We start from the raw sequence: 23,446 nt of genomic DNA on the forward strand, positions 1-23,446 counted from the left end.
GTACTTGAATATACGAAGTGCATGTGACTCGAACGCATACGCAATACTAAACAGCTATAATGTCGATTCGTTTCGCACGATTCGGTACAGAACACTCGACTTTCATACATCGGACGTCAGCTGCCATCCAGCCCTACATTATATTGCGACATAACGTATGTAAGTACATAAGATGCTCACACTCACATCATGATCTTCGGCCCAAGTTACAAGATGTTTCGATCGAGATTACAATCTTACAGATAAGTTTATCGACGATAAATGTGAGAAGCTTCATAAATTACACGCTTTTGTCTTTCGAAATAATCTTGTAAAGCTTTTGTAGTACTTGCATTTAATATGTCCCATTTATATGGTTCTGAATGTCGACTTATTTTAACGGTATCTAATAACAGCTAAGCTAAACTCAATACATTGTCGAGCGCATAGGCAATTTAAAATACCAACTAACTCACTTACAATTTCTTGGTGCTGTTCTGCAAATGCGTTAAATTGCGACTATTGTACCGCAAGCTGGCATTTGACCAAACTTACCCCCATCATCAATACAGTCGACATTTAAAAAGCATCTTGTATCGTTAATATCTTTGACCTTTTCAGCGTCCATATTTCATCTTCACACTTACTCCAAACAACAAGCAGATGAACAGTAGCTGCTAAGTGGATAATATCAATTGCGCAGTGCCATTCCGCATTCCAGCCAACGGGTCATTTGACATTAATACACACGCATTAATTTATTAAGCTTCTCTCATAGTAAGAAATGATGCGAACTCTTGACGATAAGAATGATTGCATGATTGCGCCGTGGGATGCCGTATCCTGTGAAAGTAGGAAATTCAATTTTTGAAAGAATTTGACGGTTGAGTTTTGAAATAGGAAGTGTTAGCCAATGCTCAGAATAGACCCCCATTAATGGTCGTGGGTTCCAATTTAAAGTTAACTACAAAATTAGTATGGACTTGATTAAGTCGACTTATAGCTGTCTCCGAGTTACGTATCTTGATTTAAAATTACAGATCTTTAAAGTATACCAAAATCTACTTTAATATGAGGATTTATGATATAGTGATGTAGAGTTTCCTGTCAGCAGTAAAGTACATACTAAAACTTCATGATAAGACTTAAAGCAGGTAGCCAATTAATGTACAGTCACCTCAAATACGGAATTTAGGTGACGTTTGAACCCTAAAATGGTTGTTCAATAAATAAGCACGGAAATTGAGGTAACGGGTTACTCTTGGTAGTATTTTCCAATTTATCCGATACTATGTTGTTAAATGTCATTGGTGTAGTCGTAAACAGGGATATGAGTTTGTTACTTTGTTAATAAAGGATTTACTTAGCATACTTTACTTTCCAATTTTCTTCAAATACAAAACGCATGAAATATTTTGAATTCATAACAAAAAAAGTAATGTTAAATTTGGAACGAGCCACAGATTAAAGAGGCGCGTAATTAAAATCAATATCAATTCAGCCAGCATTCGGTTTGACACGCTGACAGCAAAACTTTTTCACTATCAATTAAAGAATAAGCAAAATAAACATAACGCGTACTCTCAGGTAACCTGTGCTAAAAAGCTTATTCTGACTCACTATTGACCTTGCAACGGATAAAAATAAAAAAATCTCTAGTGTCTGTTACTCAAAGAAATTAGTTTGACGTTTTTATTTATGTCATTTTTATGACAGCATGACAGACAATGTTGAGTGACATTTACGCGGCTGTACGTCATTGGTGGCCTGCATACTAAATATTATAAAAATCTGAAAGTCTGTGTGTTTTTTAGTCAATCATAGTTTGGGAAGCGACAGACCGTAAAAATATTAGCGAGATTGACAAGGCTAGGAGAAACATTTATTTTATGATACTTTTACTTAGAATTATGTTGCTATCGACTTGTTACTAAGAAGTTATCTGTTTTTCATTTTGTGGTTTTAATGTTTGGCTGCATAAAACCAACGTTGACCTCTAATTCATCTGCATCTTCCAACTATCTTTCAAATCACTTTCTATCTTGAACATCTATGTTCAAAACCAAAAAAGCTTCTTCCTTAACGTGCTTAGTACCTTCAGTTAACTATTAACAGCAAACAGCAAAGTTTAAAGGTCCAATACATGAAGTTCAGTGCAAAGCGAACACTAAGTGGGTTCCCTTGTAAAGGATGCAAGACATTTGCATCTGTTCCCAAAGTAGGGTAACATTGCCTACTCAGAGGTAAGCTTAGTGACCGACTTTGTCAATTTCTAAGTATTGACTTTACTTACTTATAGTAAGTACCTACCTATAGGTATTTCTAGCTATGTTGCAATATGATGTGATTTTTCCAAGAATAAGTTAAGTTTAGTCATTTCAGTTTTGTTGTACGAATTAAGATCAGAATTTGACCAAATGTGTTGAAACAAATGCTGGCTCAAATCTAAACAAAACTAATTAAACTGCTACAAAATCTAAAATAACTCTAGGTTAACAGTTAATAAAAATCTATACTAATATTACAAAACTGAAGATTTGAGATTGAACGCGCTAACTACGGTCCGATTTGTAATTTTTTTTCAGTGTTTAGATAGCCCATTTATCGAGGAAAGCCATATGGCGAGGAAGAGATTTCTCACGGGATGCGGGTGAAACCGCTGGCAGAAGCTAGTTTACCATATAATCCAAAAATGGTGTACCACAGTAGTAGATGCGTAATTTGCCGCGAATTCCCTCTTAAATTCCGATGTAACGGCATCCCAACACGACCAAGGCGATATTGATTAGGCTCCTACATTATAAACTCAGCTACCTCAAAGGTCAGTGGTTAATCAAGTAGGCCTAATTCTTGCTTTATTTAAGAGAATAGATCGAATAGTAATAAATTACCATGTAAGCTTATAGCTGATCCAATCAACGATACCTTTAAGCCTGAGGCAGACGCAGTGCCCTTTCGTAAGCCAATCTAAGCTTTAGGAAATATGCCTCTTGTATTAGGACATTTGGTTTATGCATAGATTTTTGGATAGAGACTGAATGTAGTACCCAGGTGATCAATGATAGCAAAAATTAAAAGTGTGTCGAAATTTCGTTCCATTGATCTTTTGATTGCATTATTTTACTTACCTATCCTAACTAGAGACTATACATGGTTAACATTAAAATTCTGTTTATTTTTGTTGCTCTTTACTCAGTAAGCTTGAAACACAGGAATTGCACTGTTGTTGCAGCCGCTATGGCGTCAACCGTCACCTTCACGTTTTCATGACTAACCTCATTAATTTGGTTAACCGTTATTGCGTCGTCACCATTGTTTGCTTAATTGATTAAATATTTCGTTTTCCTTGTTTCAGGTCAGTATCAGTCAACCATGGCAGCCATTTTCCGTCTACGGTCACGTAAGGGAACAAATTCATTCATAATTACTTCGATAATTATAGGTTTGCTCCAATTTTGGAAACAGTTGATATAAACTTTGAAGTCTGTGTCTATAGACATAATTCAACTGTTTTGTTAGAGTAATTATCACGAGTGACTAATGAGAGTGAGGATGTGTATTCGATTTCCTTGTCTAGGAAATTGTTTATTGGTTTTCCTATGAGGAATCAGTCGTAGTCTAGTTTGTTTCTGGTTCGTTCCCAAGATATCCTTATTGTCTTCCCGAGTAACCTCCTACTGAATATGATTACGTGCCCCAGTTTCGATTCCTTCATCAGTACCTATTGTATGCTATATATGAAGGACCTATAATGTAGTTTCCAGCTCCAGCAAAACACATGCAGTTAATAGATAGATACTTCTTTGGAAAAGCCTGTATAAAAAGTTCCTTATATCCTGTTTAAAATACATCCTTATAGCCTGTATATAATATCTCAGTTGATTCGATAGAACTCCTCGGTCCAACGACAGCACGTCACAAATACTCACATAACTCATATTCTCGTAACAATTGGCAAGCAAATGGTCCGAATAGTTCCGTGACTCGGCCGGTGCGGTATTTCGAGAACTTTTACGACCACGGTATTGATTCCAAGTGGCTATGCCGAATGAGTTCCGTTTCACTACATTCGTGAGGTAAAATCGTCTTATCACGCTCGTTTTGAATATTTGACTTGCCCAAATTCTTTTCTTATTTGCTTTATTTGCCATCACGAAGAACCTAAAAACTTTGATCAATATTGAAGTAATAATAACGCCTTAGAAGATATATTACAAACACTCAGGCTATAAACACATCATAATATTATCAATCTCTCATCTGCTCGCAAAAAATACATAAATCATATAGTAGTGTAAGAATATTTCACAGTGTAACACTAATACATTACCTGGCAACACTATCGCAGTTTCACCGTTCTACGTCACTCACGCAGAGGATTTAGACGTTTACCGAAGCTCTTGTTATTTACGATCACGCTAATATTATTTATGTGTGTCAACTCGTTCTATTTTCGTAATCGGCGCAGCATTGCGCCCGCGCCGTGAACGCAGTCGCTTCCAGCGACCGCGACTCCCCCGACGAGACGCGTGATTCATTGCCGGGAAGTCGTAGGGTTGCTTTTACCAAATCATAAAATAAACCTCTAAATGAGAAATAGTTGGAAAACTGACAGACTGATCACTTTGATATGTTTGACGGCGAACGAAGGCGCTTTCATCTTGGTCTATTCTTGATCCTCCGATTTTTATGTTTTTCGAAGGTCGTTTATTGTATTTAGGTTGATCTTTACTCGTGTGTCTGAAACAGTAACAGAAACTTTAGTTAAACAAGAAAACATCGCAACAGCTGATCCTAAACCATAGATAGTATAGAGAATTCGCAAGGCTAAGATCGATTTCACATGCACCTGACAGCCCTCACTCGCAGCAAATACCTAAATCTTAACGAAGCAAGAAGTGGAGTCATGGCAGCAGTTTATCACACACGGAGCTATCTGCGACTCCATCATGTTCAGGACCTGTGCCATGCCGCCTAATTGATGCCCCTTCATTAATACTGCACGGAAATTTATAACGCGATACAGCAGCTCCACTTAAATGATCCCAGTCTATAGATATAACATCGTTTATAATGATTAGACTATCTTCGAGATGTTAGTTGTTAATGTGGTCAATTTCTTCTCATTAAGCTTTATGCAGTGTACTTAAATGTAGTAGTTTCAATTACTGTTTATAGAAACTACTTGTGAACGTTTGCAGTTAAGTAAAAGCTTTTGATTCAATAGTTGTAATATGTCATAAATAAGCAAACTGATCAACAAAAAACGCTAGCTTTTGTTTTCGTTTTATTTAAAGGTAACATGAATGAGTTTTTCACAAGCAAGCTTTAGTTACCTTTATAGTGTGACTTAACCAAATCAAAGTCTTCACAACAACCTAATCTCATTTATCATATCTACAGAACAAAAGGCTTCAAGAAATTGTATAACAACATCTTTTGATACACAAAATGTCCTCCAGCAAGATAGAACAGAGCTCTAGAAAGTGTATCAGCTGTCAGAAGACCATAAATCACTATGATTGACACCAGTGACGAAACTCTGGCACTGGTCGAAATACATAACTTCTTAAGACTGTATGATATATCTTAATCCCTTGATCTCGATATGGAAGTTAAAGAACGCATTATAAAGCTTCTGGCTTAATCCTTACTTATTTAATCTTTAGATGTTGTAACAAAAAAGTCGCGAAGTCGCAATTCGTAATGTCATTTTTTTCGCAATGTTTTCAGTCTTCCTTGTGTCAGTTGCGTTTGGTTATTCAATAGTTTTAATCCTCCTAATGTTAAGAGACAAAACGGTTGATGATAATTTGATTTGCTTTTTATACATTCAAAAATAGAGAAAGAAAATCATATTGACTTGGAAAATAACCTCCCAAGGTGAAAACCTGAAAACGAAAACTTGCGCCCTAAAAGCCAGATTGATTGATTACATTTAATGTTTCCTGTAAGTTATCAGGCGATCAGCACGCACACAACCCTAGCATTAGCTGGTGGAAGTTTATAAAGATTTTTCCTTCATTAGCCGGTGACAAGCATTGTTCATAATGAGTAGTAGTCACACCAATCGGACATTACCGACTTCTGGTGTCGCGGTAATCAACGAAAACGAAAGTTTACGATTAAACGCGCGTTTGCGAACTGTGTTTGTATTGCTGTGTAATTTCACAGCTGATGAGAATTTAATCGGCCTGTCAGCAGTTTACGCCTTCTGTGGTTAATGCAGTTACGTCTTTTTTGGTAAACGATATTTAGAAAATAGGTGACGAGATTTTCTTTTAATATAATTTGAAATGAATTCAGTGTTTAAAGTAGCTCAGTTATTGATCTTAGTGGTTCACTTTAATGAACAAGCTGGTAAACTGCTTCTTAATTAACAAAATCACATTCTATAAAATAGAAACCTTCACGTCAACTATCATTTAGTTAGGGCGTACCTACATACGCATGAGCGCAAAATTGTCATCCTTGAAAGTGTAATATTACCTCGCGCACCACAATTTAGTTTCTCGTCCAAACGAGGTGGTCTGAGCAAACATCCCGTAGCACGCGTGTGTACGGTCATTATTCAAACTGGCCGGGTATTACGGATAATTTGCTCACGCCGTGAAATTGCGGTCTCGCTGATTCGCTTGCGTCACGTGATATCCACGGGCTAATGCAATGGCTTTATGTGATGTTGATGTGGTAAAATGCATATCCTACGTAATTGTAGGGTTTGAGGGCAGTGTGCGCAATGCTCAGGTAATCTACACCTCTGAGGATAATGGTGTGCCTGTGCAACACATAATTCTCCCTGTTGAAACAAAAACAAGAAATAATGTAATCAATGGCGAGCAAGAAAATAATTGCTTTTTCCTGCAGAGAAAAATCAAAACAACTATCGATCTCAAGTTCTTATCTTAGGTACATTGTCTCAGTCCAATCAAAGTTTTCCTCCATAATGACTAGATGATACCTAAAACCAATAACAGAGGTACTTAATCGCCCAATCAGGTGAGAGTAAAATGCGATCGCTGCACGTGATTGGCTGAAATCGAAAGTTCGCCGTTGATTGCGGCAGATTATTGGTTTTTCAAGCGAGTAATACCTTCGTAATTATATGGTGTGGCTGGGTAGTTAGTGAAATGCTGCTGCATCAATTATGGAACGGGTTTAATGCTTTGTTGATTTTTGAGTTTACCGTTGCGTGCAGTTGCTATTTTAACGAATTCTGCACCATGGTGATGAATGAATGATGCACCATGACCGCTGCAGATTCACGACATGGTCTAAATAATATTTGGAGTTTTAAAAAAAACATGCTTTAACTATTATTTTAATGTTGTAAAGTCTCATGGCTCGTTCTGACTCTACTAAGATCAAGTTGCAAATGAATGCACCGAGAATTAACAAACATAAAATTTATGTTCCGGAGCTATGTTAGCAGTGGTAGCCATGTCGACGACTCTTTATCGTTCTACCCTCTAATCAATAAACTGCAATGGCATAATCACTAAGACTAGCACGATTGATTTAACACAGGGAAATGAACAACATTTCAATGTCTAGGAAACATTTAGTTCCTTTAATTGGACATGGAGTGCTAATGAATTTTGAGGTAGCCTTGTACGCTCTAAATCATTTTCTGGGTGAGATAAAAAGAGTTTAGCACACTCTTTTTATCTCACCCAGCAAAAATGTATGTAGTATGAATATGGAAGGATGGAGAGGCAGAGGTAGACCGAGGAAAAGATGGATTGATTGCTTGAAAGAGGACATAAGAGGCGAATACTTGCGAAAGATTTTAGTCACAACAGGTAGGAACTAACAGTAAAAAGTCAAATAATTAAGCTCAGTTTTGTAGCCCACTTGTGAAGCGAAGTAAGACATTAAAATGTCACGTCTCCTGATTAGCTAAATGGTGCAAAACGTGACATTTGAACAAAATACTTCGCGACAACAATAACTTGAGACGACATAAAAAATAAAAGTAGAGCATTAGAATTAACCATGAAGGAGTCGTTGTAAATAAAGGAATTCACGTTATACCATGAAGATAAGGTTTTCAAAGAAACAAGAAATAACTTTGAGGTAAAGAAAAATGAAGTACCTAGCTAACTTCAGAACTAGCAATTGTTTTCACATTAAAAACGCTAGCGCAAACAAATGAAAAGGACCAGGTAATCAATGAACAGGAAAATAACAATAATAACAAAATGAAAGCAAAATGATTAATGGAACTGACGAAACCAAAGCCAACGTGATAGACAACACTGACACAAATATTAGTACTAAATAATAACTAGCTTGTAATAACAGACAGGCAGGTTCGTTATTCAACCGTAGTACCTTAGATCACGTCAGGCCGTTAGTAACAATACCTACGACAATTTGGCTGGCATTAGGTTACAACAGCCAGCGTGTCGCCACCGCCCACCCATCTGAGCAGTGCCTTATAAGGCTCGAATTAGTCCGTAGCCTTCAGAAAATCCATCGCTACATTGTTTATCGCGACCTTCCTTAATTACCAATACTTTCGAATGAAACCGCTCAACCCGTCTCCGCTAATAGGGCCTGAGTGACCTCACGGTTTTGCCCTGATTTACTTTGATCGTTAATTGGTTCGTATAAGCTTTTAATATTAAAATTTCATTGAGGACTTTGTTACGTAAGCGTTGAAATAAACTGATGAATGAAATCGATTGCGTTCATATTCGATTTATTTATAAATATTGATCTATTCGCAGCCCACAGTTTATGTTTATCAATTAGTTTTATTACTTATTGTAACACTTTAATTAGTGGTGTGTGTAATTGGCTATTAAATAACTGATGAGAATCTGTGTTGAAATTAACTTCATTGTGTTATTTCGCAGGTTTACATTGTCCTGTATGATTACTTCAAAAAATGTTATTTCAATTAACATTTTTAGGTTGGGAACGTTATGAAACTGACTAGCTATCATAATTGTTCTAAATACATTACAAAGTTGTACAACAGACATTGTCTTAAAAAAATTACGCATGATGGTTCATATTGCAGTCGGCTGGATTTATTGCAAATAATTTGTTCTGTTTTTCTGACATTCATTTACTAACAGGTTTTTGCTGTCGTACTTCAAGCCTTTAAATCTTCCTTCGACAAAGGCCTGTCCATTAAGCATTCCTTCTAGAATCATTTCACAGAAACTACACAGCTCAGTAATTCCCTTTGATTTATGGCACAACGGACACTTTAAGCAGATTTCATTGATATTTTATTTTAATCCTGTCTCAGCACATTCTGAGGTCTGCATATACTTATGCAAATTGTGCATTATGAATCAGATACCCGTCCTACATAACAGCTTCCATTCACTTTTGTTTTAAGCCCTTTAGTTCCAGTAAATAATTAGCCATGAAATGTTTTAAATAAATTATTTATTAAAATAAAGTTATCAATAAAAGGAAGTGTATCGTGAGACTTGACAGTTACCTCATTTTTTACATAATTAAATTAATTAAATACGTCAATAAAGTGTTTAACGTCGGCCGGTGTTGTATCTGGATTGTTGACATCGAGTAGTTTCAAATTAGCACCGCGTCCGTTTATGGTTGCGTATTAAATGTGACTCAGATTTCATGAACGTGGTTATATTTTCCGCAATACTACGTTGATTACAAATTAGTCATTTTTATTGAGCCATGTTCTGCTTGAGTTTAATGCCACAGTAGTTTTCTAGATCTAGAACATATGAAAGTGAGCGTTCATAAAACAAGTGCTCGTTTTTGTGGTATTCGACTAATCAAGTAATTAAGTAAGTCGGCTAACATTTTAATTTTATGTTTTTCGTCTGTTTTTATTCCAAATTCTATATAAGTTGGTTTACTTTTAGCATCGTTTTTGTTGCTCTAGTTTAAGCTTGTACTCGGCATTCTTAAAGCTGTTTGTAAATATGTTTTTGTAAGTAAAATCATAATGAAGTATAGAATCTCAAAACAAGCTCTACGTAATTCTGCGAAGGATTTCTCTCGCATCCTCCGTAATAGAGTAAGACACCAGTTTGCCGTCAATCTGTCTCCGTCAATGTTAACTGACCACTTTTCTCTAACATAACTATTACTATAGGTAGCTAGTCTACTTGCTGAGTAAGTCATTATGTACTAAGACTAAGAGTCTTCTTTAGGTCTGTCAAAAGGCCATATGAAGTTGTGGCTAGATGAATAGAAGTTCACATGTTTAAGACATTATTTTGTCATAACAGCAGTAGTTGCAAGTACCTACTTTTATTAAACTCTTCCATTAAATTGCAGTATGTTTTTTTTTTACCCGTTAAACTCATATTCTTTTACTTTATCTGTCCCATTTACCTTAAAATGTTCCGACAAGCTACCAAACAATCTGAAACCGCCATCTTATCATAAAATTGATCACGTCTCGAGGTCTCGCTGAAAGAACATGAAATTTTCAGTCGGCTCCAGTGTGCCAATTATTTTGTACCAAACTCAGCTAAATAGACGCGAAAACAAGTTGTTATTTTGTCCAAAAATAACGTTAAAGGTATATTTATCTTGGGAGTCGTTTTACGCTTAATTTGGCACTTTGATGTAGATTTACGACAGGGTTGGGAAAAGCTGTGATTTTTTTATTGAATTTTACCTACTGTTTTTCCTTAAACTTATAAATAGACCTAGTTCCTAATAGTAGTACATTTCATCAATATCTAACATTCGCTTCAAAACACGTTATTTTATCAATTGATTCAGAAAACATCTTCGACTTTCCCGCCTTCCTATCGAAATAAAACAAATCCAAAAGCTAGAAAGTGTTTATAAACTGTCTATCTAAATATAGCCTACACTTTACACTACAAACGTTTACTTTAATCTTTGAGTATGGGAAGGTAAATCATCTTAATAATACTGAAAAGTTTATGCAGCATGGAAAGTGGTTCCGGTGGCCAGCGAACTCTGTCAGAATAAAAAGGGCCTATGTGCATCCTCTTAGGAAGGAAACTTACGTCATTATTGAATTGATAGTCACAGTGAGGTGCATTCATAGCCCAGTGCACTCACTGCCTGGCTAGACTATAAATACCGGACAGTCTCTAATCGTAAATATTTACGCCGCACAATATTACGCGATTAATTTTTATGAAGAGGAATAGGGTTGTCGCTATATAGTGAAGAAAATAAGAGATTGTAAAGGGATAGTGGATTTTATTTTGATAATCTTACTATTTAGTAGAGAGATTCTATAGTAAGGAAAGTGGATTTTATATTAATCATTTGTAGTTTTCAAAATCACCTGGAATAATAATAATGACCGTGTTTAGAAAAGTCATATCAATAATTTAGTTCAATATTGTAGATTTCGATTAGAAATAAGACTAAAAAGTAATCGGCAATAAAATTACCTAATGAACTATAATTACAGCATTACTGTGCAGCATTAAGCCTTAGTATACCTTCAACCAAACATCTAAATAGTATGAAAAGTACATCAACGGACTGGTAGTAAATACTTAGCAGGAGTTTAGCATTCAACTGTATCCTAACATTACGCTATCCACAGTTACATTACTTAACATAATTATTAGTGCAGTCATTGAAGCGAAAAATACGGTCTAACCTCCGAATTTTTTTACTGTGAACCGATTTGCATGAAATTTTGGAATTAGGTTCATCCTACCCTTAACTTCAAAAGTGAATATGATTTGAACTCCGCCACCCCCCCTGGGGGTGGTTGCCACCCCTTCTTTGGGGTGAATATTTTTTTTGCAAAATAACCTCGGATATCGATAAAAGACCTAATTTTAAGCATAAGTTGTCTTTAAAGTTTAAAAAAAAACCAATACTTTTCAAGTTATTGGCAATTGAAAATTCGCAATTTTTTCACGTTTCTCATCGGTTTTTTGCAAATATCTCCAAAAATATACGTTTTATCGAAAATGTATAAAGAACAAAATTGTAGCAGGTAAAACAACGAACAATTTGTTTTTTTTATAAACTGTTCTAAGTGCAATATTAGCTAGATATTAAAGATCAAAGCCGTTTTTTATTTTGTCTGAAATTTAATCGACGTAGTTTATGCCATCTATTATTTTAGTAAGTTGATCAATTTACGAGTTTTATTATTTTCCGGTTACATATAAACACATTACAATAGTTGTGACTCTTTATTATACTGCCTAATTTCCCATTGCTCCAAATATTGATACTCCGAAGTTTTCAGTTACTAAGTAGAAAAAAATATGACAAGTTTTTGGACCGTAACTCCTTCAATTTTCATGCTATCACAATTTATAAAAAACCACTGTAAAAGTAATTAAGAGAGCTACAACATCCATCATTGCAATATATAGTAAAGAACTTTTTTCTAAAACGGTGAAGGGTTAAAGGGCTTAAGAGAGGCTGTGATTGCGCTGCCACGCGCTCTTTAAACAATCATATCTCCGTCAATTTTTGTTCGACAGAAAAAACAAACAAACCTAATTGTTTGTCAGAAAAATACCTAATTTTTTTATCAGTACACTTTTATACGTATCTGTCGTAATTTTTGAGATATTATGAAAAACAAGTGGGTTTTTCTTTAATTTGAAATTTTGTTCTTTTCGTTAATCGCGACTTTTTTGAAAAATATCTGTCCTGAAGCAGCCAAACTGATACTATCTATCAAACTCTTCATAATAAAGTTAATCCTAGGCGGAATACGATTAATTTTAATTTTGGTGGAAATGGCACTTATGAAACCCATTGATTTAAAAGAAAAAATATAAGATGCTCCCCTTATTTGCAATACAGCTCACTTATTTTACGTGCAAAAGACTTTTAATAGTGCTCATCTTAAAGCTTATTTCAAGCACTACAAAACCCATTTTTATTAGAATTTATAAAATGCATCTACTCGCCGCTACATGGCATTGACCACAATGATTAAATTTCAGACAAAATAAAAAACGGCTTTGATCTTTAATATCTAGCTTAATATTGCACTTAGGACATTTTATAAAAAAAACTTATTGTTCGTTGTTTTACCTGCTACAATTTTGTTCTTTATACATTTTCGAGAAAACGTATATTTTTGGAGATATTTGCAAAAAACCGATGAAAAACGTGAAAAAATTGCGAATTTTCAATTACCAATAACTTGAAAAGCATTGGATTTTTTTTTAAACTTTAAAGACAACTTTTGCTTAAAATTAGGTCTTCTATCGATATCCGAGGTTATTTTGCAAAAAAAATATTCACCCCAAAGAAGGGGTGGCAACCACCCCCAGGGGGGGTGGCGGAGTTCAAATCATATTCACTTTTAAGGTTAAGGGTAAGATGAACCTAATTCCAAAATTTCATGCAAATCGGTTCACAGTAAAAAAAATCGTAGCAATAATGCTTCAATGACTGCACTATATCTAGTATTTTACATAATTATTGCAAATTCATGTAGAAAGGCTCCCTTGTGATCAAATCTAAGCGTTTTACAGTTCTGCATAGCACGTTATGTTACTTTCACATTTACATCGTCATTTTATTTGTAAGTTATCTAATGGATAAACTATGAATAAATCTAGACACACGGCAGTGTGTCCGCCAAGTTCGAGCAAAAAAGCGACACACCGGCCGTGGGTTATATTACACGAACCATTTCGGGCCAAATTCGACCCCCCCTGTAACTCAAAATCTATTTTATTTACGCATATCAAATTTCTAGTATCTGTTGAGACCCCCTCACTTATCTAAAATACAAAATTTCATTAATATACCTATTGTAGGTCTTGAGATATTGACGTCAGAAAATCGCTATTTTTACTATACACTTATTCACTAATTCACTGACTCACTCATCAAAAACCTAGACCACTTCCAATGGTCGTATTGACTTGAAATTTGGCATGGAGGTAGGTCTTTATGTCAAGTTAAAGGGAAAAATCTGAAAATGGCCAAGTGTGAGTCGGTTTCAAAATAATGAAGGTGTTTTATACCCGGTGTAAATTTATTCCCCTAAGGAACTAAAACGAACTAAATTTATCTATATTTATATAATATATCTTCGAATGGTACAAAGGTTTGTATTTAGTCAAAGTAAAGTAAAAATCTGAAAACGGCCAAGTGTGAATTACTTTCGAAAATAACGAATGTGTAACTTTGATCCACGAACATAATATATGATAACATGTCATGTCAGTCAGTTGGTAAATCTAGTCCATTTAGTTAATCTAGTTCATTTCTTTGTAAGAAACATAGTGCATATTAAAAAATCTAAAAAATAGTATAAATGAGACATTTCTTTAACTAACTTCATCATAAGAAAAAAATAAAATAAACAACCTTACAAAAATAAATGAAATCCCACCCAAAACAAAAATGTGAAAGACTGCCAAGTTCGATAATATGGAATGCTTCGCCTATAAAAGAAGTGAGATCTGAATAAGTACCAAGTTCCATACACATACCTCAGTTAAAAATAGTTACTTTTTAATGATGATTACTTGGCAAGTTTTAATAGAAAATTAAATACTTGATTCATTGCGTTTAGTAGGTTTATAACAAGGTGTATGAAAACTTGCCAAGTAACATCATTAAAAAAGTAACTATTTTTAACTGAGGTATGTGTATGGAACTTGGTACTTATTCAGATCTCACTTCTTTTATAGGCGATTAAAGTTACGCAACAGATGTTTATTTGCGTCTTTGGTTATTAATTTTAAGTTTCTCATTAAGTTAATTAAGAGTGTGACTTGACTTGATTTCTTTGATGAAACTTTTCGATGCGGATTTTCCTCTTTCTATACGTATACAAAAGTGTAGATATATGAAAAGCAAACGCAATCTTTTACGAAGGTAAAATAGAACTAAAATGTTTGTATCCTTAATTTTTGCAGCAAATGATTAAAATCATTAGGTTATCACCATCCTACATAATTTACCAATTCTCTGGAGGTTATTGAAAATTGTCATCCTTGTCGAAACCAATAAGTTTAAAAATGAACAAGAACAATAATTTCGAAGCTTCCAATAGGACGATTACCACAGCCCTAACTCTCATAATCGGCTAAAAGTCTGACATGTACTGGCTTCTGTCGAACTGTGATTAATGACAGCTGTCACGGCTGTATGACATGACCACCAATAGGATGCAACCTCTTTGGTCAAAGTTCAAGGGCCGTTGTCAACATATCGATATTAGGGTAGGTACTTTTCATGTGAACTTTCTCGAAAATGTTGTCAATAAAACTGAGTGAAATTTATAATTTGCTTCGTAAGTTTATCGTCGAAGTTTATAAGTAAATGGATAATGATGTTTTTGATTAGTTTCAATTGAAACCCTAGATTGAAGATCGTGATATTGAGAGAGAATTCAACAGATTTCTTTAGACTACCCAGCTTCATTCAATTGGTATTCACCCCCTGACTATGTTTACTTGTAAATAATCAAAGGAAATTTTAAAACAGCATCAAAATTACATACTTTATTACCTTATTAATCAAACTACCTTCTTATCATAGAAACATCGCCTGTGGTTACCCCAACCATGTTCAGCTATGATTAGTGGCTGAATAAACATGCAGATTGGACGGCACAAGCCCTATAAATCCGGAAGAGTTGACCCCAATCCGGTCAGGCGACAACGGTTCCCCCTTGTTGGAAATATTATACTGAAGGGCTTCTTACTCTTCGTTATACTTAAAGAGGTTATATTTAAATAAGAAATTAATGGTCATTTTCCACTATTTTTAATATTGAGTTGAATCATAAGACGATGCTTTCTTAAATATTAAAACACCATCTAAGTAAAATTTTACTCAGTAATTGTCAACCGGGTCGTGCTTAAGATCTGTGCCACATTTTCATCAAGATCACTTAGAAGTTTAGTCGTGAAAAGGTAATAAACAAAAATACAGTTAGACAGCACCTTTTATAAAATTAGCAACTCCTACAGCTGACAACCTACTTAATTCATATGGCAACTATGTAACACCTCTTTCTGTAAGAGTTTAAACTGGATAAATCCGGAAGGCACTGCAATCAGGTTCCAGTCTACGGCATACGATCCTCTATAATCTGAGTAACTCGACACGCGATGCACCGCGGGGCTTCTTACACTGAGTCACAGCGACACACGTACTTTACGTCACAACTATTTAATTTATTGAAGCACTAAAATGGAAAATATTCAGTTTGACCAGCTGTACTAACAGTGTCATGCTCACTGCGCTTGGTGGTACCTCATCTACAATTCAGGTCTATGAGGCAGCGGAATGTCCGCAATTTCGATTATTATAAATAGACAGGCAGGACACACGGTCGATATTAAAGCATGATTTACGTAGAAAATCCACAGTATAATCAGTGTGTTGTGGGTTTCTCAGGGGATTTGCATCATGTTCGCCGTGATTATCATAGATGGCACGTAACAAGGTGTGGGATGTCATCAGACGCTAACGAACTCAATGAAGTGTGCAGTCTATTGGTGGAGGAGGGAGACAGCCGTGCCTGGGGGTCTACTCTAATTCAACGAAACGAAACTTCGATATCGAACGAAATTCAAACGAAGTTTCGTTAGTGACCCTACTCTATTTCATTTTCGAATGCGCATACGAAGTTCGGAACCATAGACAATTTTCGTGAACGAATGGAATCTATGATATTGTGTGGGGCTTTTATGATGTCGACTAAACTAAGTTACGGTTTTTACTTTAACTTGAAATTATTAAACTTTTCAGCTTTACTTAGTCATGTAACATTATAAATGTGATTCATTTCATATTTCTTGTAATATTCATGCTAACAATCTAAACTTTCAGGCAAAAAATATATTTTCAACGACTTTCGACTCGACACTATAAAAAACCCTTTGACAGTCTTTGCTAACCAACTAATTTGAAGAGTACTATTTCATGCCAAAAATGGTTAATCACGGATGACAACCAAAAATAGCTACATAATACAATCTAATCATAACTAGTCGACTTAAGATTTTTTGTTTGAATACTTTGATAAGTTTTCTGAAGTGTGTTTCTCAAGTGTCGTATTTTATAAATCATGTTTCCAAGTGCTTTTATACCAAGGTACGAGTTCCCTAAGGAAGTATTATGTCGTACTTTACGTACTCCGACTTCTACGTACTTCTGCTGTATTTTGGTTCACAACAAGTTTTGTTTTGGATTTAAAAACTTCGTGAGTAGATATCATATTATACAAATGCAATATTTGGTTTCGCTCTAACACCATTGCCTTTTCTAATACTAATCATTTATATTTTCAGTTTAAAATGGCTCCTTATACGGGGTTCGGCAAATCCTCAACAAATCGAAACCGTTCTCATTTCCTGGACGAACATAGAGATTTAGCTCGCGGGAGATTGAATAGTTGAACCCAGCCAGGAAGATAACCTGAGAGTCCAGCTGTAAAAGCTGCCTAAGTACCACCACCATTGACACAAAAATGCCGACTTTCACACCTTGTAAGTATTTTACTGTGGTATATTGAGTAATGCTATTGTAAATAAATTGTGCACAATATAGATAACATTTTTTTAGTGTATTTATAAGAAATACTCTTCATAAAGAATACAGATTAACATTATACTATTGAATAATGATTGCATCTTTTTTATTATGTTTGCATATGGTATTAAATGGGTCAAGTGGTGAGTTGAGAACTTTTTGTTGTTACTTAACCCGTTCAAGTGTCTTAGCCATATTTTGTTTACGCTGTTGTTCTGAGCTATTGACTAAAATTGGAATGTTGTTTTGCAGCCTCTCGACATACACACTCTACAAGGAGACTGCCCACTACTAGGAGACTACAGAGGATCTGCCAGCACAGGTGTAAGAAGCAGATTGTATCAATATGAAGAGGAGCGTGCACAGAGAGAGACGGTGCAAAACGCAGAGCTTGCAGGCATCAGGGGCGAATTGGCAGGCATCAGTCCTACCCTGTTGCAGCTGCATAACACAATAAGGGAATATGTGGATAGGAATTAAGATTTTGTTAGTGTTTTGTTAGTGTTCATTAATTGTGTTTAATATTTCTTTGTTATTAATTTGTAATGTTTAAACAGGGTAATAGTAAATAAAACTTTAAGTATATAATTTATTCTTTTATTAAACTCTAAAGGAAATAAATAACATCATGTCAAATTCTTAAAATCAATAAACATACAGTTTTTCTGGAGCATGTTATGATGTGCTTGAGTAGAACTTTGTCCTACCTATTCCTTTCCAAAATTTGCACTAACAAAGCTCTGCAAAGTTGTATCTGCCTTCAAGAGAATCTTCAACAGCTTTATCTATCGGTGTCATCATATGCTCCCTTAGAGAGAATACCCAGAGTCACCTAAAATACACATGTATATGAAAATATGTGAATAACACTACTACACAATATTAATAATATAAATGTGAAAGTTTGGGGTACCGCTTTTGTCCCAACTTGTACAAATATATTCAAAATGCAATAAAGTCAAACATACCTAACAGATAAACTGTTTCATTCTGGAGACCCTCCAAGTGGCTTCTAATATCACACTCTCTCCAAATATAAGCATCATGTGTGTTGCTCCACCAAATGACACATCCACATTTGTTATATATGTAGTATCGCTGTCACATAATATCTGGAAAATAATAAAGGATTGATCAGCATCATAATAAACAACAGTCAATGCCTCAATTAAATCATTAATGTTTAGTTCTTATACTTACAACTTGGGTGTTAAGAGAATGGAAATATTTTCGATTCCAGAAGGTCTAGCAATTGCAATTTGCATTGTTTGGAGGTAATAAAGGCACGAATTCCTGGCACAACCCTTCGAAAAATTGCCGACTGAGTCTGTGATTTCCTACAAACTCTACGTCGGGAATTTCGCTAATATTTAATTGATTGCGCAAGCACTGCCGGTTCCTTCTTCGCTCTACATGATCTTCACGTAAAGCTGCTTTGATTAAAAGCATTATTGTAGCCTTTGCCAATAATTTTCACACAAAATTCACAAAACGAAAAGTAACACGAAAATCAAACGATAACTCTTTTGGTTTCGTTGAATTTGAGGTTAAAATTCCGAAGTTTCGTCTGTCAAACTCAAATATTCGTTCGTAGCATTTCGAATTAGAGTAGGTTTATAGACAATAAACGTCAAACAATCTTCGTTCGTACGAAATTTCGGAACGAAATGGAACCGTGGTAAGAAGTTCGCGAAATTTCGTACGAAACTTCGTTTTTCGGTGAATTAGAGTAGACCCCCTGGTTTGAAATGCGAATATTGCATTTGGTATTTGAATTTTTAAATTTCGAATATGTTATTCAATTTAGTATTCTCATATATTTGCGTTGCTCTGAAGAATATATTATTTTTCGTAACTATTGCGGACTTAGTGCAGATTTTTTTCCGCAATAACTTGAAGAACCAAAACAAGTCTGCAATTCTGACCAAAAATTATTATCACTCCAAATTAACCAGGCATTAGCGTCATCGAACCGTCTTCAGGAGGATTGTGAAAATCCTCCTAAAGACCAGTTATGACACCTATACCAACTTCATGAATTAATTCCACCTGTAATTTGAGATTAAATTATGTACTAAACCTCATTGGAGTATGTAGGTAGGGGATTAAAAACTTAGCTCGGTTGGTGTGCTTTTATTATTTACAAGCGTAAATTGGCCTAGCCTTCGCAACTATGTGGTTAATAATTTGTAAGTGATTTGTTGTTCGCTCACAAAGAGTAGTTTTGTTTGAGGATAGTTCGGGGTAGTTTTAGTAGTGAATATTTGAAGAGCTTTATGTATGTCGTAAATGTATGATTAGTTATGTTTAGCTTTTGTTTCTATGAGATGTTTTTCCACTACATCATTTTACAGTTTGAGGATTGTCATCGTGGTTTTCTGATCATCGCCACTATAGTCCTTGAATTTCGACTTACAATGCCAGACTAAAATCACTAGGTTACAACTTATCAAATTGACTTCTTCCATGTTCATCTGTGTCTTACCAAGCAAACCTTATCATTAAGAATTCTAACTAACAAACCAATTCTCTCATCTCCAGCCCCAGCCGATCCCGCAAGCGCCACTGGCGCTGCCGCCGCCGACCGCCGCGCCAGCGCCCGCCGCGGCTCACGTGTCAGCGCCGCGCACCATCGTCATCCAGCGGCCTGACGCGAGGCACGGCTTCGGCTTCACGCTGAGACATCTGGTAGTCTATCCACCGGACTCGTTACAGGTGGGTGTGAGTAAATCCTTTTGGTATTTCTTTTTATTTTTAAACATTCTGAATCTGTATCAATATCAGCCTCAAGAGGACTTGAGCTACAAATCGTATATGATTTGAAGAATGTATAGGCAGTGAAAGGATACATAGCCCCTTAAACCAGGATGTTTAGTCTTCATTAGGCGGCCTATGTTCAGAAGTGGACGGCCTATGATAAGAAAGGTTTTGATAGAAAATACTGTACACAGTTTTCAATAGTATTTCAATATACTCTTCTATACGCCCTGTTCTTATACAGCTGCTAATCAATCACAAACAATACACGTGAACATCCTTCAAAGATATAATGCGTCGTATAAGTGATCGTTCAGCATTCCAAAAGATAATGTTTGAAGTATTGAGATATGCATTGATAGTGCAATGATCACACATTGTTCTTGTGACACTTGAATAAGTATCGTTGTGTATCCTAAAGATTTTCCTTTCTACAAGTCCGCGATACATAGAATTTTGATAACTTCTTAACTTGGGAATTTGATCACAACATACGTTTTGACTTTGAAACAGGAAATCTTGATAACTATTCCTGTGCTATATTATCGATGTTCTGACTTTAATCAATTAGGTACCGTATGTGTTCCAGGATCTATACGAAGATGCGCGCCACCTGGCGGTGGGCGCGGTGGGTGCGCCAATGGACACGATCTTCGTAAGGTCCGTGCGTCCGGGCGGGCCGGCAGCTGCGGCCGGACTGAGAGCCGGTGACCGGGTGCTAGCCGTCAACGGCGAGCCGGTCGCCTGCGGCCGCTCCCGGGCGCCGTATGCCAGAGTCGTGCAGTTGGCCCAACGGGAGCCTAGGATACTGAGGCTCACTGTCGTGCCAAGGGACCACGATTTGTTGCAAAGGGTAAGTTCTTAAACTGAAGTTCGTCATACAAAATAGGATTCACAACGATCATCATTTACTTCAAGAAGATATACAGTCTGCATGTACCTGTGCTTGCATTTAGTGCAAATTACTAAGTGACGCAAATGAACTGAATTTGCAAGCAGAATTGAGCAAATGACAAATAGCTCAATCAGCACATCATGTCTATTTCAAGGTTACGCATCTATTATGGCAATCTATTTTTGCACTAATGACTTTAAATTGTACTATTACTATATTAATTCAATTCTTTTGTCACAGTATTTCAGCGAGGCAGCTTACAACCCTGAAACAAATCAGCGTCCGCTAGACATGCCGGCGCCAGTAACGGAACACGAATCGCGGCTGTTCGACGCGTACCGGAGGCCCAGGGCGGCGCTGCCGGCCCCGCAGGCGCCCGCGAGGCACCGGGAGGATCCGGAGTACGCCAGCGTGGCGTCCCTGGCGCCCTCACGGTATGACGCCACGCGTCTGCCAGCTCCGCCACACTATCTAATGCATGATGGGTAAGATCATTATGAAAGTAGTAAATAATAGAAGATAGTTAATGACTTGTAATGATTGTTTGCTTCTGACATCATTGCACCTAGCTATCAATAACAGATTCAATAATTATCATACCCAAACTTATTCTCGTTTTCACAGCAGACGGGAATCAGACACTTCACTGCCGTCCTCGGCGACAGAAAGCAAGGACAGCCTCGGATCCTTCGACTCGAACTCAACCCTGACCGGGCGAGAGCTGGACGACTCGATAATCTTATCGCGAATACGAAAAAGCCTCGAACAGAAGGAGGCTTTCCTCCGAAGGCCGAGCCAGCCCACCGGCTGGGTTACCCCAGACGCCCCACCTCCTATTAAGCAGAAAGAGTTCTACGCCAGGCCTCAGAAGCTACAGAAGCCGGCGTGGCCTCCACCTGCTGCATCCCCGCCCCTTGCCGCGTCACCACCCCCTCAGCCCCCACCACAAAACCAGGAAAGAAAAGAAGAATGTTCAGCGAGTGTCGACAGCGGCACTTTCAGCGGTTACGGTGAAGTGAACGGAGCTCAAAACGATAAGAACAGACAGAAGCAAGACAAGAGTCAGTTCGTGTCGACCCTCTCGAAGATACAGGAGACTGCGCCCAGCATTCACAGCACGAATGTGGGGACGGTCAGTAACGGAGCGACGGAGATTAAGGATGATGCTAATCAAGATAACAAGTGAGTGGTCCTCCCATTTTGTCGGAATTTATATTTACGCTTAGGTGTATTAGCTTCACTTGTAACTATCTATGTAAGAAAATCTTAGAATCATCATTTGACCCACTTCCCTTTCTTCAATTAGGATGAAATTGCACACAGATACATGTCTAGCTAAGAAACAAATCCAAAATGGCGACCTCCCCAATATGGCTGACATGCTAAAAGCGTGTTTTTTAGTTTTTTTTTTTACATTTTTTTTTGCGATTCTGAACCTGATCATTGTTAATTAAAATGTGGTGATGTCCCCTAGATACCCCGGCGAGCTGCAGCTCGTGACGGCCCGCACGCGGCAGCTGGAGGCGGCGCAGGGAGGCGGCGCGCGGCGCACAGAGACGGCGCGCAGCGAGCTGGCGCGGCTCAGCACCACGCGCCTCGAGCCCAGCGTGGCGCTGCGCCGCAAGGAGTTCGAGACCCGCGCCGCCAGGAGGGAGGCCAGGTCGCTGGATGTGCAGCCTCAGGGTTAGTGATCTATCATCATACAATAACGCTTTAGTTGGTGATTGATACCTTCGTCTGTATATGTTGAAGAAGATCATTTTACTAGAAACCAAAAAAAAAGGTTTTTCAAAATGCAGCAAAAATAACTTACCTAATCATCCTCATCAGCCGATGTAACATGATTTATGCATCTAGTCATATCCTCGGTCTCTTACGCTTGGCCGGGTTTTAGAAGCTTTCTTTACTTGCTTACAAGGTTTATCTCCTTATAACTTTGGTGTACCACTTGTCTAGAACATTCGACCAACACAATAATGGTGTTATGTTGTATTGCAGAGTTAGAGCACGAGTCACCGCTGGGCGGCAGCTTGTCAGGCAACCAGCTGATGATCACCGGCAGCAAGCACTTACATTGCCCTCCGCCTGATGGATATGTGCCCGGTATGTAAGGCTTGAGCCTAGAACTTTACATATGAGTAACTGGTTTTAACCCTTTATGCTTTTCGTTCCTCTGAGAACGCGTCTTACTAGTTCCATAAGAAGGGGGAAGTAGGGTTCTAAATTATTCTCTTTTTCATCATACAAAGTAATAAAAACTTAATAAGATAAACTTGGAAATGCAAACAATGTCGTATTCGAATTAAAAATATATTGCCAACTTTTTTTATATTACTCGATATT

At 36.9% G+C, this 23,446-nt stretch overlaps 1 protein-coding gene and 2 long non-coding RNA genes across 17 annotated transcripts in view; 2 read left to right on the forward strand and 1 right to left on the reverse strand.

Annotated features, from left to right (window-relative positions):
* Window positions 1–23,446, forward strand: part of LOC124631145 (rho GTPase-activating protein 23) — a 334,067-nt gene that overhangs the window by 223,995 nt on the left and 86,626 nt on the right. For 10 of the 15 annotated variants that reach the window (XM_047165350.1, XM_047165345.1, XM_047165344.1 and 7 more), the window contains 6 exons: window positions 19,993–20,172; window positions 20,798–21,061; window positions 21,344–21,588; window positions 21,728–22,285; window positions 22,578–22,786; window positions 23,102–23,206. In XM_047165350.1, the coding sequence (XP_047021306.1) occupies window positions 19,993–20,172; window positions 20,798–21,061; window positions 21,344–21,588; window positions 21,728–22,285; window positions 22,578–22,786; window positions 23,102–23,206 (1,561 nt within the window). The remainder of the gene's footprint in view (window positions 1–19,992; window positions 20,173–20,797; window positions 21,062–21,343; window positions 21,589–21,727; window positions 22,286–22,577; window positions 22,787–23,101; window positions 23,207–23,446) is intronic. The other 5 variants (XM_047165351.1, XM_047165348.1, XM_047165359.1 and 2 more) reach the window with 2 other exon arrangements.
* Window positions 17,108–18,039, forward strand: LOC124631150. The gene is made up of 3 exons (XR_006984483.1): window positions 17,108–17,122; window positions 17,211–17,408; window positions 17,704–18,039. It is a non-coding gene; the product is annotated as an uncharacterized LOC124631150 (long non-coding RNA).
* On the reverse strand, window positions 18,035–19,190 carry LOC124631149. The gene is made up of 3 exons (XR_006984482.1): window positions 18,652–19,190; window positions 18,420–18,563; window positions 18,035–18,283 (listed from the first exon to the last, which is right to left on the reverse strand). It is a non-coding gene; the product is annotated as an uncharacterized LOC124631149 (long non-coding RNA).

The sequence above is a fragment of the Helicoverpa zea genome, chromosome 6 (assembly GCF_022581195.2).
Source record: "Helicoverpa zea isolate HzStark_Cry1AcR chromosome 6, ilHelZeax1.1, whole genome shotgun sequence".
In the NCBI taxonomy this organism is placed as follows: domain Eukaryota; kingdom Metazoa; phylum Arthropoda; class Insecta; order Lepidoptera; family Noctuidae; genus Helicoverpa; species Helicoverpa zea.